General features: G+C 54.8%; 1 protein-coding gene across 1 annotated transcript in view; it reads left to right on the forward strand.

The window, feature by feature from the left end:
* The first annotated feature begins 12,124 nt into the window (after positions 1-12,124).
* The window catches only part of WNT3 (Wnt family member 3), a 55,074-nt gene continuing 46,699 nt past the window's right edge, over positions 12,125-20,499 (forward strand). Inside the window, exon 1 of the mRNA XM_061392197.1 lies at positions 12,125-12,537. Coding sequence (XP_061248181.1) covers positions 12,458-12,537 — 80 coding nt within the window. The 5' untranslated portion in view covers positions 12,125-12,457. The remainder of the gene's footprint in view (positions 12,538-20,499) is intronic.

The following is a 20,499-nucleotide window of genomic DNA, read 5'->3' on the forward strand; positions in this document are numbered from 1 at the left end:
CTTCCCTCCCAGCCACTTCGCAGCCAACAACCGGGCCCTTCTGGGGCCAGTTCCCTTGGGGCGGCTCATCCAGCCGGCCCTGGGGGTGGGGGCTCCGAGGGGTCAAGCCCCCAGAGATGAGGCTTTATGTTCTGGAACCAAGGCTTAAACTCAATTTGGCAACCTTCGGCATGTTCATGAGGGCAGCCACTGGGGCCGCCCCCACCCAGGCACCTCTTCCTTCTCTCATCCCCTCCCTCCCTCCCTCCCTCCCAGGTCCCCATCTCTTCTATTAGCGCCTTAAGCCTGCCAACATGGCCACTGGGCACTGCCCAATACTACCAGAGCCTCACCGGGCTGGACACCAGTGGCCCCTCACCTAGAAGAACAGCCCCAGCCATGAGCCTGTAGCCAGCTCTGGCTATTGTCCTGGTCTGCCCTGAAAGGGACAGGAACACAGAGGGGTGTTTACAGGGGTCCTGGGGAGCTGGACCAGCCAATCTATGATGTCGGGAATAGAAGGACTCCTCACTTGGCTGCTGTAACCTAGAGGGACACCGAGACCCAGAGAGGGTAAGTGCCTTGCCAAGGACACACAGCCAGTTGAGAGAAAGCTGAGGCGGAAGCCCCGGTTTCTGGTCTCCCGCTTCTGCGGCTCTTCACACTCCTCATAGGAGGGAGACGAGTGGCTCTCCAACGCCAATGCACCTTCTGGGCCTTGTCCTACCACCTCCTCCAGTCCCTCTGTCTCTCCTGGGCCTAGACTGGAAACTCAGCCCCTCTGGGCAACTGGGACACCATTAAGCTTCCTTCTCCATCCCTGAGATTCCTTGGTGGCTCAGTGGTAAGGAATCCTCCTGCCAACTCAAGAGACATGGGTTCCATCCCTTGGAGAAGGAAATGGCAATTCACTCCAGCATCCCTGCCTGGGAAATTCCATGGACAGAGGAGCCTGGCGAGCTACCGTCCATGGGGTCACAAAGAGTTGGACACGACTTAGTGACTAAACAACAGCAGCAACCATCACCCCACCCCTAGTAGGAGTATCTGGGTCACCGAGGCCTCGTGCTAGGCCACCTTGCCATCCAACACAGTCCTAAGGCTGGATGTCTGGCCTCAAGGCTCTTGCCTGTACCTTAAGGCAGAAACGATGCTGGGGTGATTCTCAGCTCATGGCTGGGGTGACTGCCTGTTACAACCCCAGTGCCCTTCCATTCTGCCAGCTTCAGGTCACCCCGGGGCCCTGACCAACCAGCAGGTGCCCATTACTAAGGTGCCCTGGCCACACAGTGGAACTTGAGGGCACCCTGACTGTAAGTACTCAGCTCTGTTTATCCGCATGATCCAGTATTTTCCAGACTCCAGGCATTTCCATGTCACCTTCACTCCATAGGTGTTCTGCTATTTTCTTAACACTTTTCTTTAAATTGATTTGCCTTCCTTTTAATAACTTCAATTACAAAGGAAACTTTATTTATTTTGTTTTGGCCACGCTGGTTTTCATTGCTGTGCGCGGGCTTTCTCTCGTTGCGGCGAGCTACGGCCATAGTTGCAGCGAGTTGGCTTCTCACTGCAGTGGCTCCTCTTGTTGCAGAGCGTGGGCTCTCGGTGCTCGGGTAGTTGTGGCACACAGGTAGTGGCACGGCATATGGAACTTTCTCCAAGCGGGGATTGAACCCGTGTCCCTGCATTGGCAAGTGGGGTCCCATCCACTGCGCCACCAGGGAAGTCTGATTACAAAGGAAACTGTAGATTACTATCATTTTCAACAATGTCTTTCTAACCAGATACTGCTGCTAAGTCGCTTCAGTCATGTCCGACTCTGTGCAACCCCATAGATGGCAGCCCACCAGGCTCCCCCGTCCCTGGGATTCTCCAGGCAAGAACACTGGAGTGGGTTGCCATTTCCTTCTCCAATGCATGAAAGTGAAAAGTGAAAGTGAAGTTGCTCAGTCGTGTCTGACTCTTAGCGACCCCATGGACTGCAGCCTACCAGGCTCCTCCATCCATGGTATTTTCCAGGCAAGAGTACTGGGGTGGGGTGCCACTGCCTTCTCCGAACCAGATACTATGCCCCTCCAAAGGCTGGATGTGTGACCTTCTCTCTTTATCACAAAGGAATCTTAGGAAGTGTTGTATTAACATCAAACAGACTTTCTCCTCCCTCGACAATACTCGGGAAGAGTGAAGGAAAACAGGATAGAACATATGAATAAATGAGCTTTCGCACATGTGACCCCACGTGAATTAACACCATGTTTCATATTGTGGGGCATCCATGGTCCTCTCCAGCCTCTGAGAAATACTACCATTAGCCACAGAAAGGCTCTTGGAATTCTAACTTTTAGGCAAACTATACATCAGACTTTCTTAAATTCTGGAGCAGGAAAAAAAAAGATAAAGAAAAATATTTTGGTTATGCCACATTCTCTGATGTGGGTTTCAGAAAATGATTTCTCCTCTTAGTACTACCCTCTTAAATGTGTACAACAAAAGGCAGAGGGGACCCGGGAGGGTCAAGGTCAGGGTAGGTGAGGAGAAGGAGGGGAAGGTGAACTTTTGGGCCAGACAAAGCAGAAAAGCTGGGAACATCAATCATGAGACAGTCTGGTCAAGGTTTTGCCATTTGTTTGGTCCCAAGTTAATAGTATGTCTTAGGGAACCAGCATTTGTTGTCAACTATTGGGCTTCCCTGGTGGCTCAGAAGGTAAAGAATCCGCCTGCAATGCAGGAGACCCAGGTGTGATCCCTGGGTTGGGAAGATCCCCTGAAGAAGGGAATGGCAACCCACTCCAGTATTCTTGCCTGGAGAACTCTATGCACAGAGGAGCCTGATAGGCTATAGTCCATGGGGTTGCAAAGAGTGGGAGCCGACTGAGGGACTAACATTTTCACTTTATGCCCAGGTCTTGGGGATGAATTATGCCATTTGCCCTGTGAGCTGTGGCATTAGTACATGTACCCATTTGCCAGATAAAGAAACAATCACATGGAAGTCTAAATAAATTGCCCGAAGTAGTAGCTAAGGAGAAGGCAATGGCACCCCACTCCAGTACTCTTACCTGGAAAATCCTATGGATGGAGGAGCCTGGAAGGCTGCAGTCCATGGGGTCGCTGAGGGTCAGACACGACTGAGCAACTTCACTTTCACTTTTCACTTTCATGCATTGGAGAAGGAAATGGCAACCTACTCCAGTGTTCTTGCCTGGAGAATCCCAGGGACGGGGGAGCCTGGTGGGCTGCCATCTATGGGGTCACACAGAGTCGGACATGACTGAAGTGACTTAGCAGCAGCAGAGGCAGTAGCTAAGCAGTGGAGCCCAGGTTGGAAATCACCCTGTCTGATCACAGAGCCCGTGTGCCCCCACAGTATCATTCTGACACCCTTCCCCCAACCTGAGGCAATATGGCCAGTAGGGACAGGAGATCCTGGCTCCTCAGGTGGATGCACAGAGGCCTTAAAACAGTGGGTGGAAAGCAGAACTCACCCTCTGTCCCTAGAGGAGCCTTCCTCCAGCCCCTCTGAGCAGCAACCTCAGAAAGTGGTGCGTGGATGTGTGGGAGTGGGGGGCCTGAGAAGGCCAGTGACTACAGGGCTAAGATCACAGGTGGAGGAGAGAGTATGGAAGAAATGCAGGTGAATTGCCAAAGCTTGTTTTTCTGTGTTTAAAACCATGAAGATATAATTCACATACCATGAAATTCCCCATGTTATAGTGTACCACTGACTTTTGCTGCATTCAGTAAGTTGTGTAGGCAACACCATTATCTAACTCCAAAACATTTCATCATCTCTAGAAGATACTCTATACTCGTTAGTAGACAAGCTGTAGCTGTTTAAGGAAAAAGCAACACCAAATGGAACTTTATTCTGGATTAACTTTAAGCTCCACCTCAACCCTACACCTCCCTTTTGTTATTTCCTTCTTCCCCCAAACTGTATCAGAGTGAGTCTCCCAGCTCCAGGCTCCAATTTGCAACCTCATTCCCAGTCAAACTAAAGCCCCCAAAACCAAGAAAAAGAAAAGTGACCAACCTTTAAAGCAACTCAATTTGTAAATCAATCAGTAACACTTTATCTAACTGCCCTATACCAGGCAGGAGAATACAGAATTCAGTTAGGAGGGCTTTGGCTGAAAGTAACAGACTAAAGTAGCCTAAACAACAAGGAAACTGTATTATTTCATATAACAAGAATTTCTGAGGCAGGACTCCCCTGCAGTCAGCTAATATCTTAGCAGTGGTATCAGAGACCCAGTTTCTTTCTCTGTTTTTGTTCTGTTCTTCCTCTATTAGTCAGCCTCATCCTCAGGCAGCTTCCCTCATGGCACAGAATGGCTGCTGCTGCTCCAGGCATCACACTCAGATATAATAATGTCCAAAAGCAGGAAAAAGCAATGTGTATAGTATCATTTTCAGTTCAGTTCAGTTCAGTCACTCAGTGGTGTCCGACTCTTTGTTACCCCATGGACTGCAGCATGCCAGGCTTCCCTGTCCATCACCAACTCCAGGAGCTTACTCAAACTCATGTCCATAGAGTCAGTGATGCCATCCAACCATCTCATCCTCTGTTGTCTCCTTCTCCTCCGGCCGTCAATCTTTCCCAGCATCAGGGTCTTTTCTGATGAGTCAGTTCTTCGTATCAGGTGGCCAAAGTATTGGAGCTTCAGCATCAGTCCTTCCAATGAATATTCAGGACTGATTTTCTTTAGGATTGACTGGTTGGATCGCCTTGCAGTCCAAGGGACTCTCAAGAGTCTTCTCCAACACCACAGTGCAAAAGCATCAATTCTTTATTTATAATCCAACTCTCACATTCATACATGACTACTGGAAAAACCATAGCTTTGACTAGATGGACCTTTGTTGGCAAAGTAACGTCTCTGCTTTTTAATATGCTGTCTGGGTTGGTCACAGCTTTTCTTCCAAGGAACGTCTTTTAATTTCATGGCTGCAGTCACCATCTGCAGTGATTTTGGATCCCCCCAAAATAAAGTCTGTCACTGTTTCCATTGTTTCCCCATCTATTTGCCATGAAGTGATGATGGGAACAGTATCATTTTAAGGGCCCCAAAAAAACTTTTGGCAGAAAAGTTTTTGTACCCTCCAGCAGACCTCCCTTCACGTCTCATTAGCCTAAACTGGATCCCGTATCTACCCTTAAATGAATCCCAAGCAAGAGGACTGGGTTTCCATGACTGGCTCAGACCAATCAGAATTTCTCTCTGAGTCAGGTGGGGGAGCCAGAACCAACTGGCGAAGAAAGAGGCCACCGTCAGTGTGAGCTACACTACAACCTAACAGAAGGCTGCCATCGAGACAGATCAGCTAACTATCACGAAGGATGGAGGGGCACTTAACGTGCCCGAGGTGCCCTTTCTGACACTGTAGAAATCACTCCACTGAACAAGCAACAGCCTTTTGAAGCAGGTGTTATTACACCCATTTTGCAGATGAGGAAACAGGCTCAGAGAGGGTAGGTAATGTGCCCAGTATCACACAGGGAGAGGCAGCACTTGGATTCACTGGGGTTGGGGTGCTGGCATGAGATTTGGGCTCTAAGACAACCACTCAGACAGAGGGTCTCTCCAGCCAGACCTGAAACCCCATTCAGGCCTCACCTGGAAGCCAAGGCAAATGGGCAGAGGGGATGGGCTATGCCAGATGTGGGACAAGGCCAGACAGGTGCCTCTGGTCTGCACAAGGACTCACCTGCACCTGTGCCAGCCACAGCCACCTGCTCCTGGATGCCTAGTGAGGCAGCTCTCACCACTGGGTACACATCCATGTGTCCAGGCTCCCTGGACCCAGAGCCAATGCTTGGGCCCATGTGAGTTTCCAGCAACGGCTGCTGCTGGCTGCACTGGTTTGTGGGGAGCATAATTAGCTGGCAGAACTCAGGAGAGTACAAACCAGGATTTGATCCGTGATTTCTGCATCACCTCCAAGAATAATCTCTGGCTTGTTCTATCCTATCGCCTTAACGTGCCCCCACAAAAGTCTTCCCCCTCAAGATCTCTGGGATGAAAAGAACTGTCACAGCTCCTACCTTGGTGTAAAGGAAACACTTATCTGATCATCTCCCGGATGACTGTCTCCCCCATAGACGGCAAGGCCAACACCAGGACAGTTTTTGTTCATTAATGCTCATCCTTCATCATTGTTTAGTTGCTGTCTTGTCTGACTCTTTGCAACTCCATGGACTCCAGCACGCCAGGCTTCCCTGTCCTTCATTATCTCCCTGAGTTTGCTCAGACTCATGTCCATTGAGTCAGTGATGCCATCCAACCATCTCATCCTCTGTCGCCCCCTTCTCCTCCTGCCCTCAATCTTTCCCAGCACCAGGGTCTTTTCCAATGAGTCAGTTCTTCCCATCAGGTGGCCAAAGTATTGGAGCTTCAGCTTCAGCATCAGTCCTTCCAATAAATATTCTGTGCTCTATGAAAATGTGTGAATGAATGGAGTCATCCTCTGACCCTGTGCACACAGAGCACCTACCATGCTCCTAGGGTCCTCTTGAGGATCGAGCCCCAGAGCTCAGCCCCAGACTTTGCCCACAGCAGGCACGAAATACATGTTTGTGGGAGATGGGAAAAACAGAAACACCTTCCTGCCCTGGAGCCCAGGTGAAAGAGGGCCTCAGTTTGGCTCAGGCTGGAGACAGAAGAAAGCAGAGATGGCTCTTGGGTTGCATCCGGGGCTCCCCTTCCTGGTTACGTCCCACCCATCGGGGATTAGAAGGAGAACTGGGAGCAACAGTCCTGACCAGGAGAAGCCAAGTCAGCCACACCCAGACAGCCACCCAGAGGTCTGGCTCTACTTGCCCAGGGAAGGAGCACTTCCCTGGGCAGGAACCGACCTGGGGCCCCAGGTCCTCGCTCGGGCAGGCCAGTCATGTCCGGGTAGGGGCTCAGAGCCCCGAGGCAAAGGCAGAATCAAGAAGGATGGAAAAAGACTGAAGAGTTGGAAGAAAAGGGAAAGTGAGGGAGGGAAAGAGGGGCAGAGAGCGGGTCTGGCAGCACAAGGCCCATCAAGCCTCGAGTGTCCTGTGTGGAGGCAACTTCTCGACAGCCAGCCAACCCCTGATCTCAGCCCACCTGGAGCAGTACAGATGTCACCTGGGCAGGAGACAGGAGCCGAAACACAGGAGTGGGGTAGCTAGGGTGGGTGGGTAATTCTCGATGCCAGGATCTACTCAAGATGGGAACCCCAGAGGGCCATAAGGGTCTCAGACAATGGTCCCCTCATCTGGGGCCTCAGCCTCTGCCTCCTCCCTCGCTCCCCCAGCCAGTCATCAGCAATATATAGAAGGGGCTTGCTCTGTCCAGGATCCTGCTCTGAGTGTTGGGGCTTGGGAAGAATTTCATTTTAAAGTAGAGAATAGACAACGTTAAGTGGGTAATTTGACAGACACATTCGACATGGAATATATGGAATATAAGGTCAATGTTTAGGGCTGTGTAGAAAAATAAGGTGGAATAAGAGGCCCAGAGGGACAAGATGGGGAGCAGCTAAGAACTTGGTGGAGGGGGGCGGCGGTCTCTGAAGAGGAGATGGTGAGGTAGGTCTCAAGTTGGGAGGTCAGACAAGATTTTCCTGGATAAATCTGTCCAGAGGAGGCTCCTGGGCGCCTGAGGAGCCGCTCAGCTGAGGCTGACAGGGGCAGAAGGAGCAATCCAAGACAGCTTCTGATTCCTTAGCCCCTAAGAGGAGAAGAAAGAAACCCAATATTTATTATTCACCATTCGCGGTCTGGCGTTCTGTCAGCACGGTTCTCATTTAACGCTGACAACTCCCTATGAGATACAAAGTATTACCCACCTGGATGGAAGAAAGGAGGCTCAGAGATGACAAGCAGCTGGCCAGGAGTGCCCCCCTCACCCCAATTTGCGGTAGCTCCCTCCCTTCTAAAGGACTTTGACCCCAAATCACTTTCCAAAATGCCCTTAGGGAACTAGAGAGGACTAAGACAGGAGGAACTACTGTGACAGGGAAAACCTCTTATGGTCCCACAGGTGGCACCTGTGATCTAGGGGTGCCAGTGGGTGGGCCAGGCCAGGAAGGACTCAGTGACATCACCCGGCTGTCTGCAGCCTCCCACACCTCGACATAAGGTTGAGGCAGCCACACGGCCACTGCCTGTTGGTGCCCAGGAGTGGAAGCCCGGGGCATCACACCGGCCAGTCTGCGTCCTGCTTCTTGGGGCGCGGCCTGCTCTCCCAAGGGAGCCGCCTGGGTGGGGAGGAGAGGGAAGCCTAAAGCCACGCACACCTGATCCCTAGCTAAGCTCGGGGATTGCGAAGTAGATTAAAGGCATTCACTCACGAGGATGCCTACTTAACCGGGATCCCCAAAGATCCGGGCTGCTCACCAACAAAGGTTTCGGCTTCCAGCCGGCGGGTGCACGCGCGGGGCGGGGCGGGGCCACCTTCCTCGGCCACAGACTTCCTGCCTTATTATCAGCACCGCCGCCAGGGGGCGCGCCGGGGCTGGGCGACAGAGACGCCCGCTTCCGTAGGCGTTTGTTACTCACCTATGTGCTTACCCAGTGCAGGCTTCCGGCGTTTCCAAGCGCGACTTCTATACTGGGCAGTTGAAAGAAATCTTGTTCGATTAAGTCCTGGACCCATCATCCACACTAGGAACCACCTGCCACCAGGTTGCCCTCTCCGGTTGTCTAGCTTTCCAGAGGCCTCCAAGGAGAACCTCGCTTGATTCTGTTCTTTAGAGAGACTCCTGTAGCTCTTGGTGGTAAAGTTCAAAGCCCCTCGCCATCCCCGAGCTCCCTCCGGTACAGAGCCCCCACGCGCTCTCTTCGTGCGGTTCCCTGCAAGAGTCGCGAGGTTGCAGGCCATCGGCACTTGCTGCATCTCCCCCCGACCCCACCCCGCCCCGCCCCGCAGCGGCTTTGCCCTCTCTCCCTTCATCCTCCCCAGGCTGGTCCGGGATCCCGGCTCCTGGGCCCCAGCGGCCTTCGAGCATGTTCCCAGCACAAGTGAAGCACAGAAGGCTGAATCGACGATGTCCTTCTCCCTCCCCGCGATAGACTGGTAGCCCCCAGCGGGCGGGCGTGCTTGCGGGCGGGCGGGGACCCGGCCCCCCTGTCCTTTGTCTCCGCCGTAGCTCCGCAGGGAGCCGGGTCGAGCGGGTGCTGAATACACACCGGCCGACGGCATGCCCCCGGGGAGCGCACGTCGAAGTGAACCTTGGGGCAGCCAGAGCGGTAGGGATGGGACCGGGACGGGCAGTCACTCCCGACGTCCTCACACAACCCAGAGTGCTTCCCACGTGCCAGCCTTCAGCCCCTAGGCGGCTTTCAAGAGGCCACCTTACCACGCAGGCGGAGGCCTCGGGGTCCAACACGGACGCCTCCGCCGCTCCCACCCCCACCCCGTCCCGGCTGGCCTTGGAGTGAATTTAACCCTTTCCCCATCGAGTGCGGTTCGGGTGCCCAAGAGACAGCGGGTGTTTCCGTTTGTGACACGTGTCTCGGGGGTGCCCTCCCCCTCCCGGGCAGGGACCATTCCTGCGTTCCCACCGGCAGCGTTGGGCCGGCGGGAGGAAGGAAATTAAGCCTGTGTTGAAGGAAGGACACCTGGCAGGGGAGGGGAAAAGGCTCAGGAATCCCCTCTTCTGGGGAGCTTTCAAGTGGGGGGAAATCCCCACACAGCTTCCATCCTCCAGGGCGCCTGTGCTCCTCTAGCAGGTTCCCACACCGCCTCTCCAGGGCTCTCCTTCCTTCCTTCCTTGGGCTGTGAGGCCAGCGCAAGTCCAGGATTCCACCCTACCGCCCACTTGTGACCCTGTCTCAGCTTCCATCCTCTTCCCCAGGCTCACGCCCCAGGTCTCCCGGTGCTCCCGGGCTGCCTGGAGGAGGCATCAGGATACTTGTATCCCTTCAGGGAATGGCCAGGCTTGCCTGCTCGACCTGGGCTCTCTGGCTGGGCAAGTCAACCCCCACCCCACCCCTCCCACAGCCTTCGGGATCTCCTGCCCCCACCTCCCAGGCTGGCACCTATGGAATATTGGGACCCAGACATGACCCCAAAGAAGCCATCTAATCCTTCTTCCCCCTCACACCACCCCCCACACACCGTCCTGGCCACACTGTATCCACAGTGGTGTCTTGGTGGCCAGGGAAAGGCAGTCCTCCTCAGCTCCAATAAAGACGATTGTGCGGTTCCGGAGCCTCCCAAACTATCAGGCAGGATTGGAGTTCGAGCAGGCAGAAAAACCATCGGAGAGCTCCCCGTTGGGGAGGGCAGAGCTCCAGGTAGAACTTAGCAGGCCAGGAAGGGTGTGTGCAGAGGGCTCTCTGCCCTCTAGAGTCAGGGCCCTGAGGTTCCAAGGTCAGGGAAAATGGCAGATTCCCCACAACCCACTTTCCAGGTGAATCAGAAATCAGCCTGCCACGGAGCCATCTCTTAAGGTCCCCATCTCTGCAGTCTCCACCCCCATCCACTGTCCTGGGCAGGTTGGGGCTTTCTCTTCGCCTTTCTCACCCTTCCCCATATCTGCCTCTCCTTCCCCGTTTCTTCCCCTTCTTTCTCTGCGGGCTCCCTCTGTTAATCTCCCCTCGCTGTCGTCTCTCGTGCTCTTTGCTCTTTCTCTCTCAGGCCCTCACTGATGCGCTATTTTCACTACTCTGTCTTTCCCTATTCTCCCCTTTCCTCCCCTCCTCTCTTTCATCTCCAACCAGCACACCGCGCCCCCCCCAACCCCACCCCCACCCCCCGCCCTCTAGTCGAGCACCGGGCTAGGAACGCGCCAGAAGCCGTGACAAGCCCAGGCGGCTCTCCCGACCCTTGATGCCCCCGGGCCAGTTTTCCAAGCTCCCTGCACCCATCACAGCCTTGTGCACTGAGGGCTCTCAGGATGGGCAGGGGCAGTGGGTTCAAGCTATAGGCATGGGTGGCCCAGATCAAAGGCCAGGAATGCCTGGCCCCCTGGCACAGACTTCCTCCAGCCAAGCCCCCACCCGGTGGAGACTCTACCATTCCCGGCCTCCCAGCGCTGGGGGTCAGCCTCCTGATGCAGTTCCAGGAGTCACTGTCCTCAACCCCTCTTATTGGCCTCACTGTCTTTGCCCCAGGCCCAGGGATGCTCCAGCCCTGCTCCTGCCCCAACCCAGAGTGCCTGTGGGGGCCTCGAGGGGCCTGGGAGCAGGGTTGGGGGGCAGGCATCCCGGTGATAGGGGTCAAGGGCCCCCAAATCTGGCTTCAATCTCAGCACCGCTCAAGGCAGACTTAATTCCTTGACTCTGGGGAAAGAGAGGAGAGAAAGAACCCAGGGAGGCCTTGGAAAGACTTTTCTTATGGCCAGGGGTGGGGTATTTAGATTCCTTTGGTGTGCATACAGGAAAGGGGGCATCATCACCAAGTCCCAGGTTGGAGCTGAGAGCCTCAAGCAGGAGAGGTGGGCAGGGCAGGGGGTCTCTTGGCAGCAAGGTCCCCTGAGGACCCCAGCGGCTTCCCTGGTGGGGCTACTGCGTTTCACGCGTGGTAAACGGTTCATCCAGAAGATTCAAAAGGGACTGCGGGTGTCCTTCTGACCTGAGCTTGAGGCCAGGCCTGAACCCCTCAAGGAGGAGAAAGTGACACGGCTCCGCGCGCAGGAAATGCAACTGGCCGCTGGTGTCAGTTGCAGGAAATGCAAAGGCAGCAGGAGGTCCCGATACCGATCTGATCCCTGACAAAAGACTCAAATGACACTCGGCTCGGTCCCCCGGCGCCGCCCGCAGCCAGACCTGCGAGCCTCCGTGGACCTTTCCGCTCGCCTCTTGAAGACTCTGGAAGCCACCTCCCGCGGCCGGGTCGAGGGGCCCGGCCCGCTCGCGGGCTTGGGAGGCTGGGGGGGGGGGTAGCATTTCCCAACCCCCTCTGAGACCCTTGGATCCTGTCCTGCCCGAGCGAAGCTTCTGGAAACATCCTTGTGCTTTCTACTCTCGATTCCTCACGGGCCCAAGTCCCAAGAGGTCACGGTCTCCGGAGAGAAAAGGAGCCACCCGTCAATATCCACGCCAACCCGGCTCCACGTCAACACCCAGTCACAGCCCCGGCTCCCTAAACCTGGCTGGCGGGGGGCCGCGGCGGTTCCGGGCCAGCGGAGGGTCCGTAGGTGCCGTGTCCCCCCTCAAGTTCCCACTGGGTCCGGGGCGCGGGCTTTGCCCAAGTTTGCTGGGCGATGCCCTTCCCCGAGCCAGACTCGTGGGCCGGGCGGGAGGGGCGCGTGATTGACAGGCTGAACTACAGACTCATCTCTTACCTTAGGCCGCGGGCTCTGATTGGCTGCTCGCTGACATCCTCAAACCCGGCTGCTCCGCGCTGGGCTCTGGAAGGGGGCAGCTGCGGGTGGAGGTGCGCTTCTGACAAGCCCGAAAGTCATTTCCAATCTCAAGTGGACTTTGTTCCAACTACTGGGGGGCGTCGCTCCCCCTCTTCATGGTCGCGGGCAAACTTCCTCCTCGGCGCCGCTTCTAATGGAGCCCCACCTGCTCCGGCTGCTCCTCGGCCTCCTGCTCTGTGGCACCAGGGTCCTCGCCGGCTACCCAATTTGGTGGTAAGACTCGCCTCTTATCTGCCCGCGGCCCGATTTCTCCACGGAGCCCCAGGGAGGTGTGTGTGTGGTGGGGGGGCGCCAGCCGGGGGTGGGCTGCGGCAGGGCTGGGGCTCCTTTCTTCTTACCTCCCTCCAGCTCCCCACTCGCCCACCGCCCCCCACCCCGGATTTTCTGCTGGTGTCGCCTTTAGAATCCAACTCCTGGCTTCTCTGATAAGCACCATTTTCCTTGCTAGTCGCTGCAGAGGCTTGAGGACTTTCCCCATCTCAGAAGGTCTCTTATTCTTAGATCCTAACCCTGAACCCGTCCCAATCTGGGGGCCCCCTGAAGACCCTCCATTTGCTTGCAGTTGGGTTTCTGGAAATCCAGAGAGGTCCCTGGGGCGCAGCCACTCCTCTTCTCCATTTTGGGGTCTTCATGGGCAAAATCATCCTGTTCCTTCGTTGCCACCCCCATCTCCTCCGGCGCCTCCATCAAGAGATTTCCCCACAATAACCCCCTCTGTGCCTTCATATTTTAGACCCCAATGGCTTCAGGGATCCCTGGGGCAGGGTAATGGTGGGGGGTGGATTTCATCAGATTCTCCCCACTCTGCTCTAGATTAATCTTGAGCCTCAGAAGTGAATATGGTATGTGCTGATCCGAGATGCCATTGAATTCGGATTTAATTCATTTCTTGCTTGTCCATCCTGGCAAAAGCAGGGCTCCTTGAAAATGTAGTTGTTTGGGAGGGGGGTGGGTTTGTTCTTTGACCAAAAACCCAATTCTCCATGTCAAATTCGTTCCTTTTGGAAAAACCAAGGACCGAAGAGAAAGGGAGAGAGGGAGAGGAGGATTCAGTCCTTGAGAAATGCGGATACAAAAGACATTTTTAGTAAATAAGGCTGGGAAACCAGGCGCGGTGTTTTGGGGTGGGGGTTGTGCCTGTATGGGGGAACTGGCCATGGAATAAACAGCCCCTTGGGAGCCCCAGTTCCAGGGAGTCCCCTTGTTTTCCAAGCGGCCTCATTGCTACCCGGCAGGTCCCAGAGGCCAGAGGGGAAAGACACACTGAAACCAGCTCTCTAAATTACACCCCGCCTCTCCTCAGTCTCCAGCCCCCTGCATTCCGGAAAACTTTAATTAAAGAATCTTCCCCTCCTGGATGTAGGAGAGCCTCGGCCCGGGGGTTGGGGGGGTGGGGTGGGGTGGAAGGTGAGGAGGAAGAATTTGGGATCTGTGAGTGAGCAGAGGGTCTGTGGCCCCAGGATGAAAGTCAGAGAGGCGTGCTACCTGCATGTCCCCTTTTCCCTTCTTAACCACCCCGTGCCCAGCCTGGGATAGGAAGAGCAGAGCCAGGAGATTTGGGGGTCACACCCTGAGCCTGTCTCCAGCTGTTTGGGGTGGCAGCATTTGTGTCTGGGTGTTCGGGAGGGCAGGATGGGAGTAGGAGCAGGGCATGGCCAAGGGGCTTCATAGAGAGGGTGCTGAGAGTTGCTCCCAGGACAGACACCCAAGGGGAAATCTTTCTTCTGCCCAGCCATTTCTTCCCATCTTGGTGGGCTGGCCCGAGGCCTCCTGAACATAAAGAAGTCCCCAGGGTGGCGGGGGCAGCCAGGAATTCCGGGTTGGGGGCTTTGCTGGTTGACGGGAATGCTGCTGCAGAAAACAGTCCTACCTCACCGGCCCTTCCCGACCCTTTTCCCATCCTCTGGGAAGGGGATGCTGTTCTCTGCTTTCCCAGGGACCTCGGGGTGGGTGGGGAAGGTGGAAAGAGAAGGCTTGGAGACTGATAGGCTGTAAGAACCAAGGGGGAAAGACCGTGTTCCCCTCTCCTATGAGCTGGACAAGAGCACTTTTGGGGGGCAGTGCTGGTAGGGAGGGGTGGGGGGTCTGCTGTGTAGTGGTGTATTGGGGATCATTCAGATAGGGACCACCCAATAGGAAGATGCTGGAGAAACCTAGAAAGCCAGGACATTGGCCCTAATATAATTGCTGGACACATGGCTTATTTGGGGTTGGGGATGGGGACAGAGATGTTGCTTTGTCTGGGCAGAGAGGTGTATGTGTGTTCAGGTCTAAGACCCTAAGGAGTGTCATCTGTATACTAGCGTCCCTCCGTTTGAAGGAGCATCCGTGCCTGCAGATGGGAGACTGTGGATGTGAACTTGTGTGAAATGTGCCTGGGGGAATCCATAGCCCAGGGTGTATTATGTCTTTGCATACAAGTGTTGGCAAGCGGCTGATTCTGTGAAGTGTGTGTGTGACAGAGAAAGTCTAGAAGTATCTGTGCCCATGTAGAGGTCAGCACCCGTGTCTGCTGATGACACTGCATGACTGTATTCATGACTGGGCATGTGAGTGTTGTGCGTGTGTGTGTGTGCATGTGCGTGTGCATGTGTGCACATGCCTTCATGACCGTATAAGGGGAAAGCTCCCCAGATGTCTTTGTGCATGGATATCAGTGCTCATGGCCATGACCTGATTGTGAGTATGAGTGTGAGGGCTGTGTCCGGGTCTGCCTGTGACCCCGTCCTCAGGTGGCAGTGACCATGGTTGGGCCCGTGGCTATGGATAGGTTTGCAGGGGTATGACCTGTAAGTGGTTGTGGATATGTTTGCAGTCATATGACCTGTAAGTGTGAATGACATTCTAAGCTTGGGGGCTTGGTGGGCATCCATGGTCCTGCAGGGATAGTCCTGCAGAAGACGAGGGTTTAGAGAGGAAGCTGAAAGGGTCTCAGGGACTTGGGATCTGGGGCTGGGCAGCATGGGCAAGGGGAGGTGCAGAGCCTTGCTTGGCACAAGCTCATCCTGTCTGCCTGAGGACTATGTCACCAGCCCTCCCTTCTTACGCCGTTTGTCTTTGGTCTTGGAGCTAGGGCAGAGCGTGTTATGTTCTCAGGGCCGGAGCAGGGGGCCGAGGCTGCGACAGGGACAGTAGAGTAGACAGGCCTCAGATTCCTGTTTCTACTCTGCCCCCAGGGCAGCCAGATTCCAGTTCTCTAGCCCATCACAGCCTGCCCTCTTCGGCCCACCCAGCTCACACATTCCCTAGGAGGGACTTTAAAGGGAAACTGTTCAGCTGGGATTTCTGTCTGTGCCACCCATCAAGGAGAGCACCCCACCCGCAGTGTTCCTCACCGTTCAGGCCCAAGCCTCCAGAAGGTAGACCAGAAGGCCAAGAGACAAGGAGGGTCATCAGATAGAGGTTCATGAAAGGAAAAGATGTTCCAGGGCCTTGCAGCCAGGTAGTGGAAGAGTTGGGACAGGAAGAAGTGGCAGCGGCACTGATTTCTATAATTCTTCTTGTCAGTCCCAGTTAGCGCCTGGTGGAGGAACTTGTCTTTCTTCTCCTTCTTGGGGGAAAAAAATGAACAGTCTTATTAGAGCCCAGCCTAGTGCCTGCTGCATTCCAGAGGTGGACGCCCTGATGGAAGGGGCCTGTGCTGGGGGTCAGGAGCCACCTCTGTGGGACACAACCCTCTGGGCCTCTGTTTCCTAACGCAGGAATCACTAGCCTACCTCTGCTTCTCAGCTTGGGTGAAAATGCTCAGCAGAAGTCGAGGGCAGAGATAGGGAAAATAAGAACAGCTGAGCTCTCTCCACCATCCTGGGAGCCATTTCCCCTTTCGAGCACTTGCCCTAAGCCCTACCTCAGTTTCCCCATCTGTCAGATGTGCTGCTGCCTCCCCCACCCACTCCCACCTCCAACCGCCTTTCAGAGGCTTGTGAACATGTTCAGTCAAACCCTGTGGGGGTCAGTGGGCGGGGCTCAGAGAGGCACCTGGAGACTGCGGGGGAGGAAGGCCCCCGGGCCAGGTGTTAACACTTGTAACAGGCAGGAATTACAGCTGGCTGGGGCTGGGGCTGGCGAGGAGCTGAGCTGGCTGGAGGCTGTTGATCCCACAGACAGACAGACAGACAGACAGATGGGCAGATACCAGATCGGATGGCCAGGCTGTAACCGGGTGGTCTCCCTTCCAGGGCAGGCCTTACCCTTGGGGGAGGTAGTGGGAAATTAATCCGGGTCTCTTGGAAGTGAGTTCACCACCCTCCTGCCCACCCCACCCCCATTGTGGGCGGAGCCTGCTGTCCAAGGGGAGCAAAAGTGGTTGTTGATCTGTTTGTCTTCTGATGGGACCACATTTTGCTTGAAAAAATGAAGAAAAAAGGCCAACAACCATTGAAACGGCAACAAGAGCAAAACCCATGTCAAATATTATTATAATGCTGGAGTAGGAAATGGCAACCCACCACAGGATTCTCGCCTGGAAAATTCCACGGACAGAGGAGACTGGTGGGCTTCAGTCCATGGGGTTGCAAAGGTCGGCCACGACTGAGCACTGCACTGCACAAACAGGAGAATGGAGCTGAGTTATGTTCTCCGAAGAACCTTTTTTAATATATGGCGAGAAGGCATGGGGAAGGGGGTAGCAGTCAGGGAAAGTTCTCCCAGAATTTCAGAGTATTTTGTCAACATCTGTGGGGCCAAGAGGTGAGTGATGGGTGCATCTGGGCCCTGAGCATCACCCTCACCCCAGGTAATCTGAGGACCTGTCATCTGGGAAGGATCTGGAACACTTGCCTGGTGGGAAGAACTTTGGATGGAGGTCAAAAGAGGCAGGAGCTGGACTGGGGTGCCAAGTTCTCTAGCGGGTATGCTCCCTCCCTCCCTGCAGCTTTCCCAGTGGCGAACTCAGCTAGAATCTGCCGCCACTCACACTGTCTGGCTTTGGGGTGCCTGCTCAATCGCTGGTTCAGAAACTGAGGTGAATAACGAGGGCTCTAGGTAGAAATCCCCAAAGAACAGGCTCAGCCAAGCAAGCATCTCCCATCCTGCCCACTACAGAACTTAATGCTAATAAACATGGTGGTGCTCGGGCAGAGGTATGATCGAGATGTTATGGATGTGAGGCAGGGGAAGGGGTCTCTGACCTGGAAGTTCTCTCTAGACTCTGAATAGATCTCTCCTGAGTCTGGGCAGGAGACAAGGAGCCTGGGGTTGGGGCAGGAGAGGCAGCTCTTCTCAGAGGACGATATAGCTAACAGATCCTTCCAGGGAGCGTGAGGGAAAAGGAAGACTTTTCTGGTCTCAGAATGTGGTCAGCCCAGAGATTGAGGGGCATCTGGCCTTCTAGCCTTTTCCACTCATCCTGCCATGAGCCACAGAATCCTTGTAAAGCCACCAGGAGGGAAAGGACATTCTCTACTCCCTATTCCTAATTAGGGAAGCAGGTGAGCCTAACCCCTTCCTCAAAGCTTAGTACCACCCTGATGCTACACCTACGTATTCACATTACTGTGTGTCTGGAAGTGAGCAGAGCTTGAGTGCACAGACTGAGTCTGAGGGCGGAGTTTACCACTGACAGGCTGTGTGACCTAGGATGGGTCCCTTTCCTTCTCTGTGTCTCCCTCTAGGCTTTATTTTTCTTAGGCAGCCGGAGGGACCTCTTCTGCCTCCTGGAGTCTGCAGGGCTGTGACAGGGACGTGATTCACGGCTGTGAAGCAGGGAGCTCCAGGTGGCCCCAAGGCACTCCCCAGGGAGCCTGCCTCCCTCACCCCTCCAGGCCACCCGTGCAGACAAAGCCTCCCGTAGGCAGCCCCTTCTGACCTAACTCCCAAAGCTGCCTAGTCCACCTGCTTACACCTCCAAACCTCATTTTCCCCAAACACTCACATTCCTCTTGGAGCCCGACTGCCTGCATTCACATTCCTGTAGTAGTGGGTAACCTGCAGCAAGTTCATCTCTCTGAGCCTCAGTTTCCCCATCTGTAAAATGAGAACAGTGACTGTTTCTACCTCATAGGGTTGTTGTGAAGATTGAATAAGTGAACACAGGTAAAGCTTTCTGAATAATGCCTAGCATACTGGAAGTATTATATACATGTTAGTTTTATCCCTATCTGCAAGCTATTTTGATTCAAGTTCTAGATCGAAACTTGCCTCTCCCAAGAAGTTTTCCCAGGTTGACTCTACCTGTGTGTGTATTTGTGTGTTACTCACTCATTCATGTCCAACTCTTTGCGACCCCATGGACTGCAGCCCACCAGGCTCCTCTGTCCCTGGAATTCTTCAGGCAAGAATACTGGAGTGGGTTGCCATTCCCTTCTCCAGGGGATCTTCCCAACCCAGGGATCGAACCCGGGTCTCCCCCATTGCCAGCAGATTCTTTACCATCTGAGCCAGTTTTCTCCTTATCCTCAGAGCCAACTTGCCCCTTTAACTTGGTACTGGAGACCAGGAGCCTGAGGCTCTATACTTAACCTGAGGAAGCTAGGCTAGGCTAACCTAGGCTCTGCTGTTTGCCTGCCCAGGAAAGAGGGGGCGGAGAGGGCAGTGTGTTCTCCCCTAATCCTCCTCCTCCCGTCCCACAGTTTGCTGGACTCCTAAGCCACTGCCACTTCCAGCTGCGACTGGAGCCACCTTGGGCTGGACCAGGGAGGGGTGGGAGAGGCAGGTTCCCGGGCTGGTGAGGGTGGGTGGGGGGGAGTGGCACTGGGGCTGCCTGGAGCAGCCTGAGGAGAAGTTACTCCTCCAGGAGCTGAGAGATGATTCAGAAGGTGATTTATAGACGGAAGGCAGAAAGCTTGGCTCCTGGCAGAGGCCTGCTGCTTAATTACATTCTTTGGGGGGTGGAGGTACGAGGGGGCAGCAGCAGGGGAGCGCCTCCCACCCCCTCCCCCTCCAGGTCTTGTCCCTGGAGCCGCCCCAACTCCAGGCCAGTCCCTGTGGCTCCTGTTGCTGGAGAGGGAATTCCCTGTTCTCAGTGGGAGACTAGGACAGGGAGCAGGAAGAGTTCTGAGAGAGAGGGGGTGGAGGAAAAGGGAAGAGTCCTATCTCCTGGGACTCCTGCAGGGGGGTCTGGGATGCAGAGGGGGCTGGGAAGCGTGACTGCCTTGGGAAGATCACTTGGTCTCCTCTCAGCTCCTGGGCAGCCAAATATAGCTAACCCACCTGAGCAGAGGGTTTCTAGAATCTTCCTGAGGCCATAACCCCATACTTTCCCTCCAGGGGTCTATCCTATGGCTGCTTCTGGGTTCTTCCTTCACCTTGACTCCTTTTTGTTGCTTGACTTTCAGTGGGCCGTGGGCTGGGAAGCTGGGGACCTGCCTCTGTACTCAGAGGTCGAGACCCACTTCTTTGGTATCAGGCAACCTGTGGTACGTGGCACAGCGGTTGCCTTAGATCCAGAAGGTTCTCCAGGCCGGGTTAGCCTTGCGTTGGAGGGAGAGACACTTTCCTCTCCTCACATTAAACTGATACCTTAGGGAGTCACTACAATTCAACTTGTCGTTGTTGTTCAGTCGCTCAGTCGTGTCCGACTCTTTGCGACCCCATGGGCCACAGCACGCCAGGCTTCCCTGTCCTTCACTCACCCTGTCCTTTGCTCAAATAGTTCAACTGCTAAAGTTAAAATCTCTTCGGTGCTGTAGACAAGCAGCCTCTCGTTCGGTCGGTTACTGGTGGTGGTGACGTCTGGATTCTTTCTATGAACGCTGATCCATGCAGCACAGTCTGCGACATCTCTCCACTACTTCTTAATTCCCATGCAGCCTTCTTCACAGCTTTGAAACCCCAAACTCCGCCTCTCGTTTTTGAGGCTAGCAAGGTGTGTCGGGGGCGGAGGGTAGGGGAGCGCAGGCTGATGGACTCTGTTTATCTGTTTGCAGCTTGGCGTGCACAGCCGGGAGGAGTTGGCAGGGGTCAGGATGGGGACACTAGACAGCTCTCTGGTTCCCCCTGAGGCGGACCTTCTCAAAATGGCCTCATTATGTGTGTGGAGTAAATTCCAGCGATGTCAGGCTCACCCATACATCTAGGGGAAGTATGTTGGGAGACAAGATGGGGCAGTGTGGGCTGGTGGGAGGTTTCTGAGCAGGGAGTTAGGGGACCTGAGACCTGGTTCTGCCACTGGTTGCGGTGTGACATTATGCAAATCCCTCCGCTGTTCTGGGCCCCAGCTGGACATGCTGCTGGCCT

This window comes from Bos javanicus, chromosome 19 (assembly GCF_032452875.1).
Source record: "Bos javanicus breed banteng chromosome 19, ARS-OSU_banteng_1.0, whole genome shotgun sequence".
NCBI classification, from domain to species: domain Eukaryota; kingdom Metazoa; phylum Chordata; class Mammalia; order Artiodactyla; family Bovidae; genus Bos; species Bos javanicus.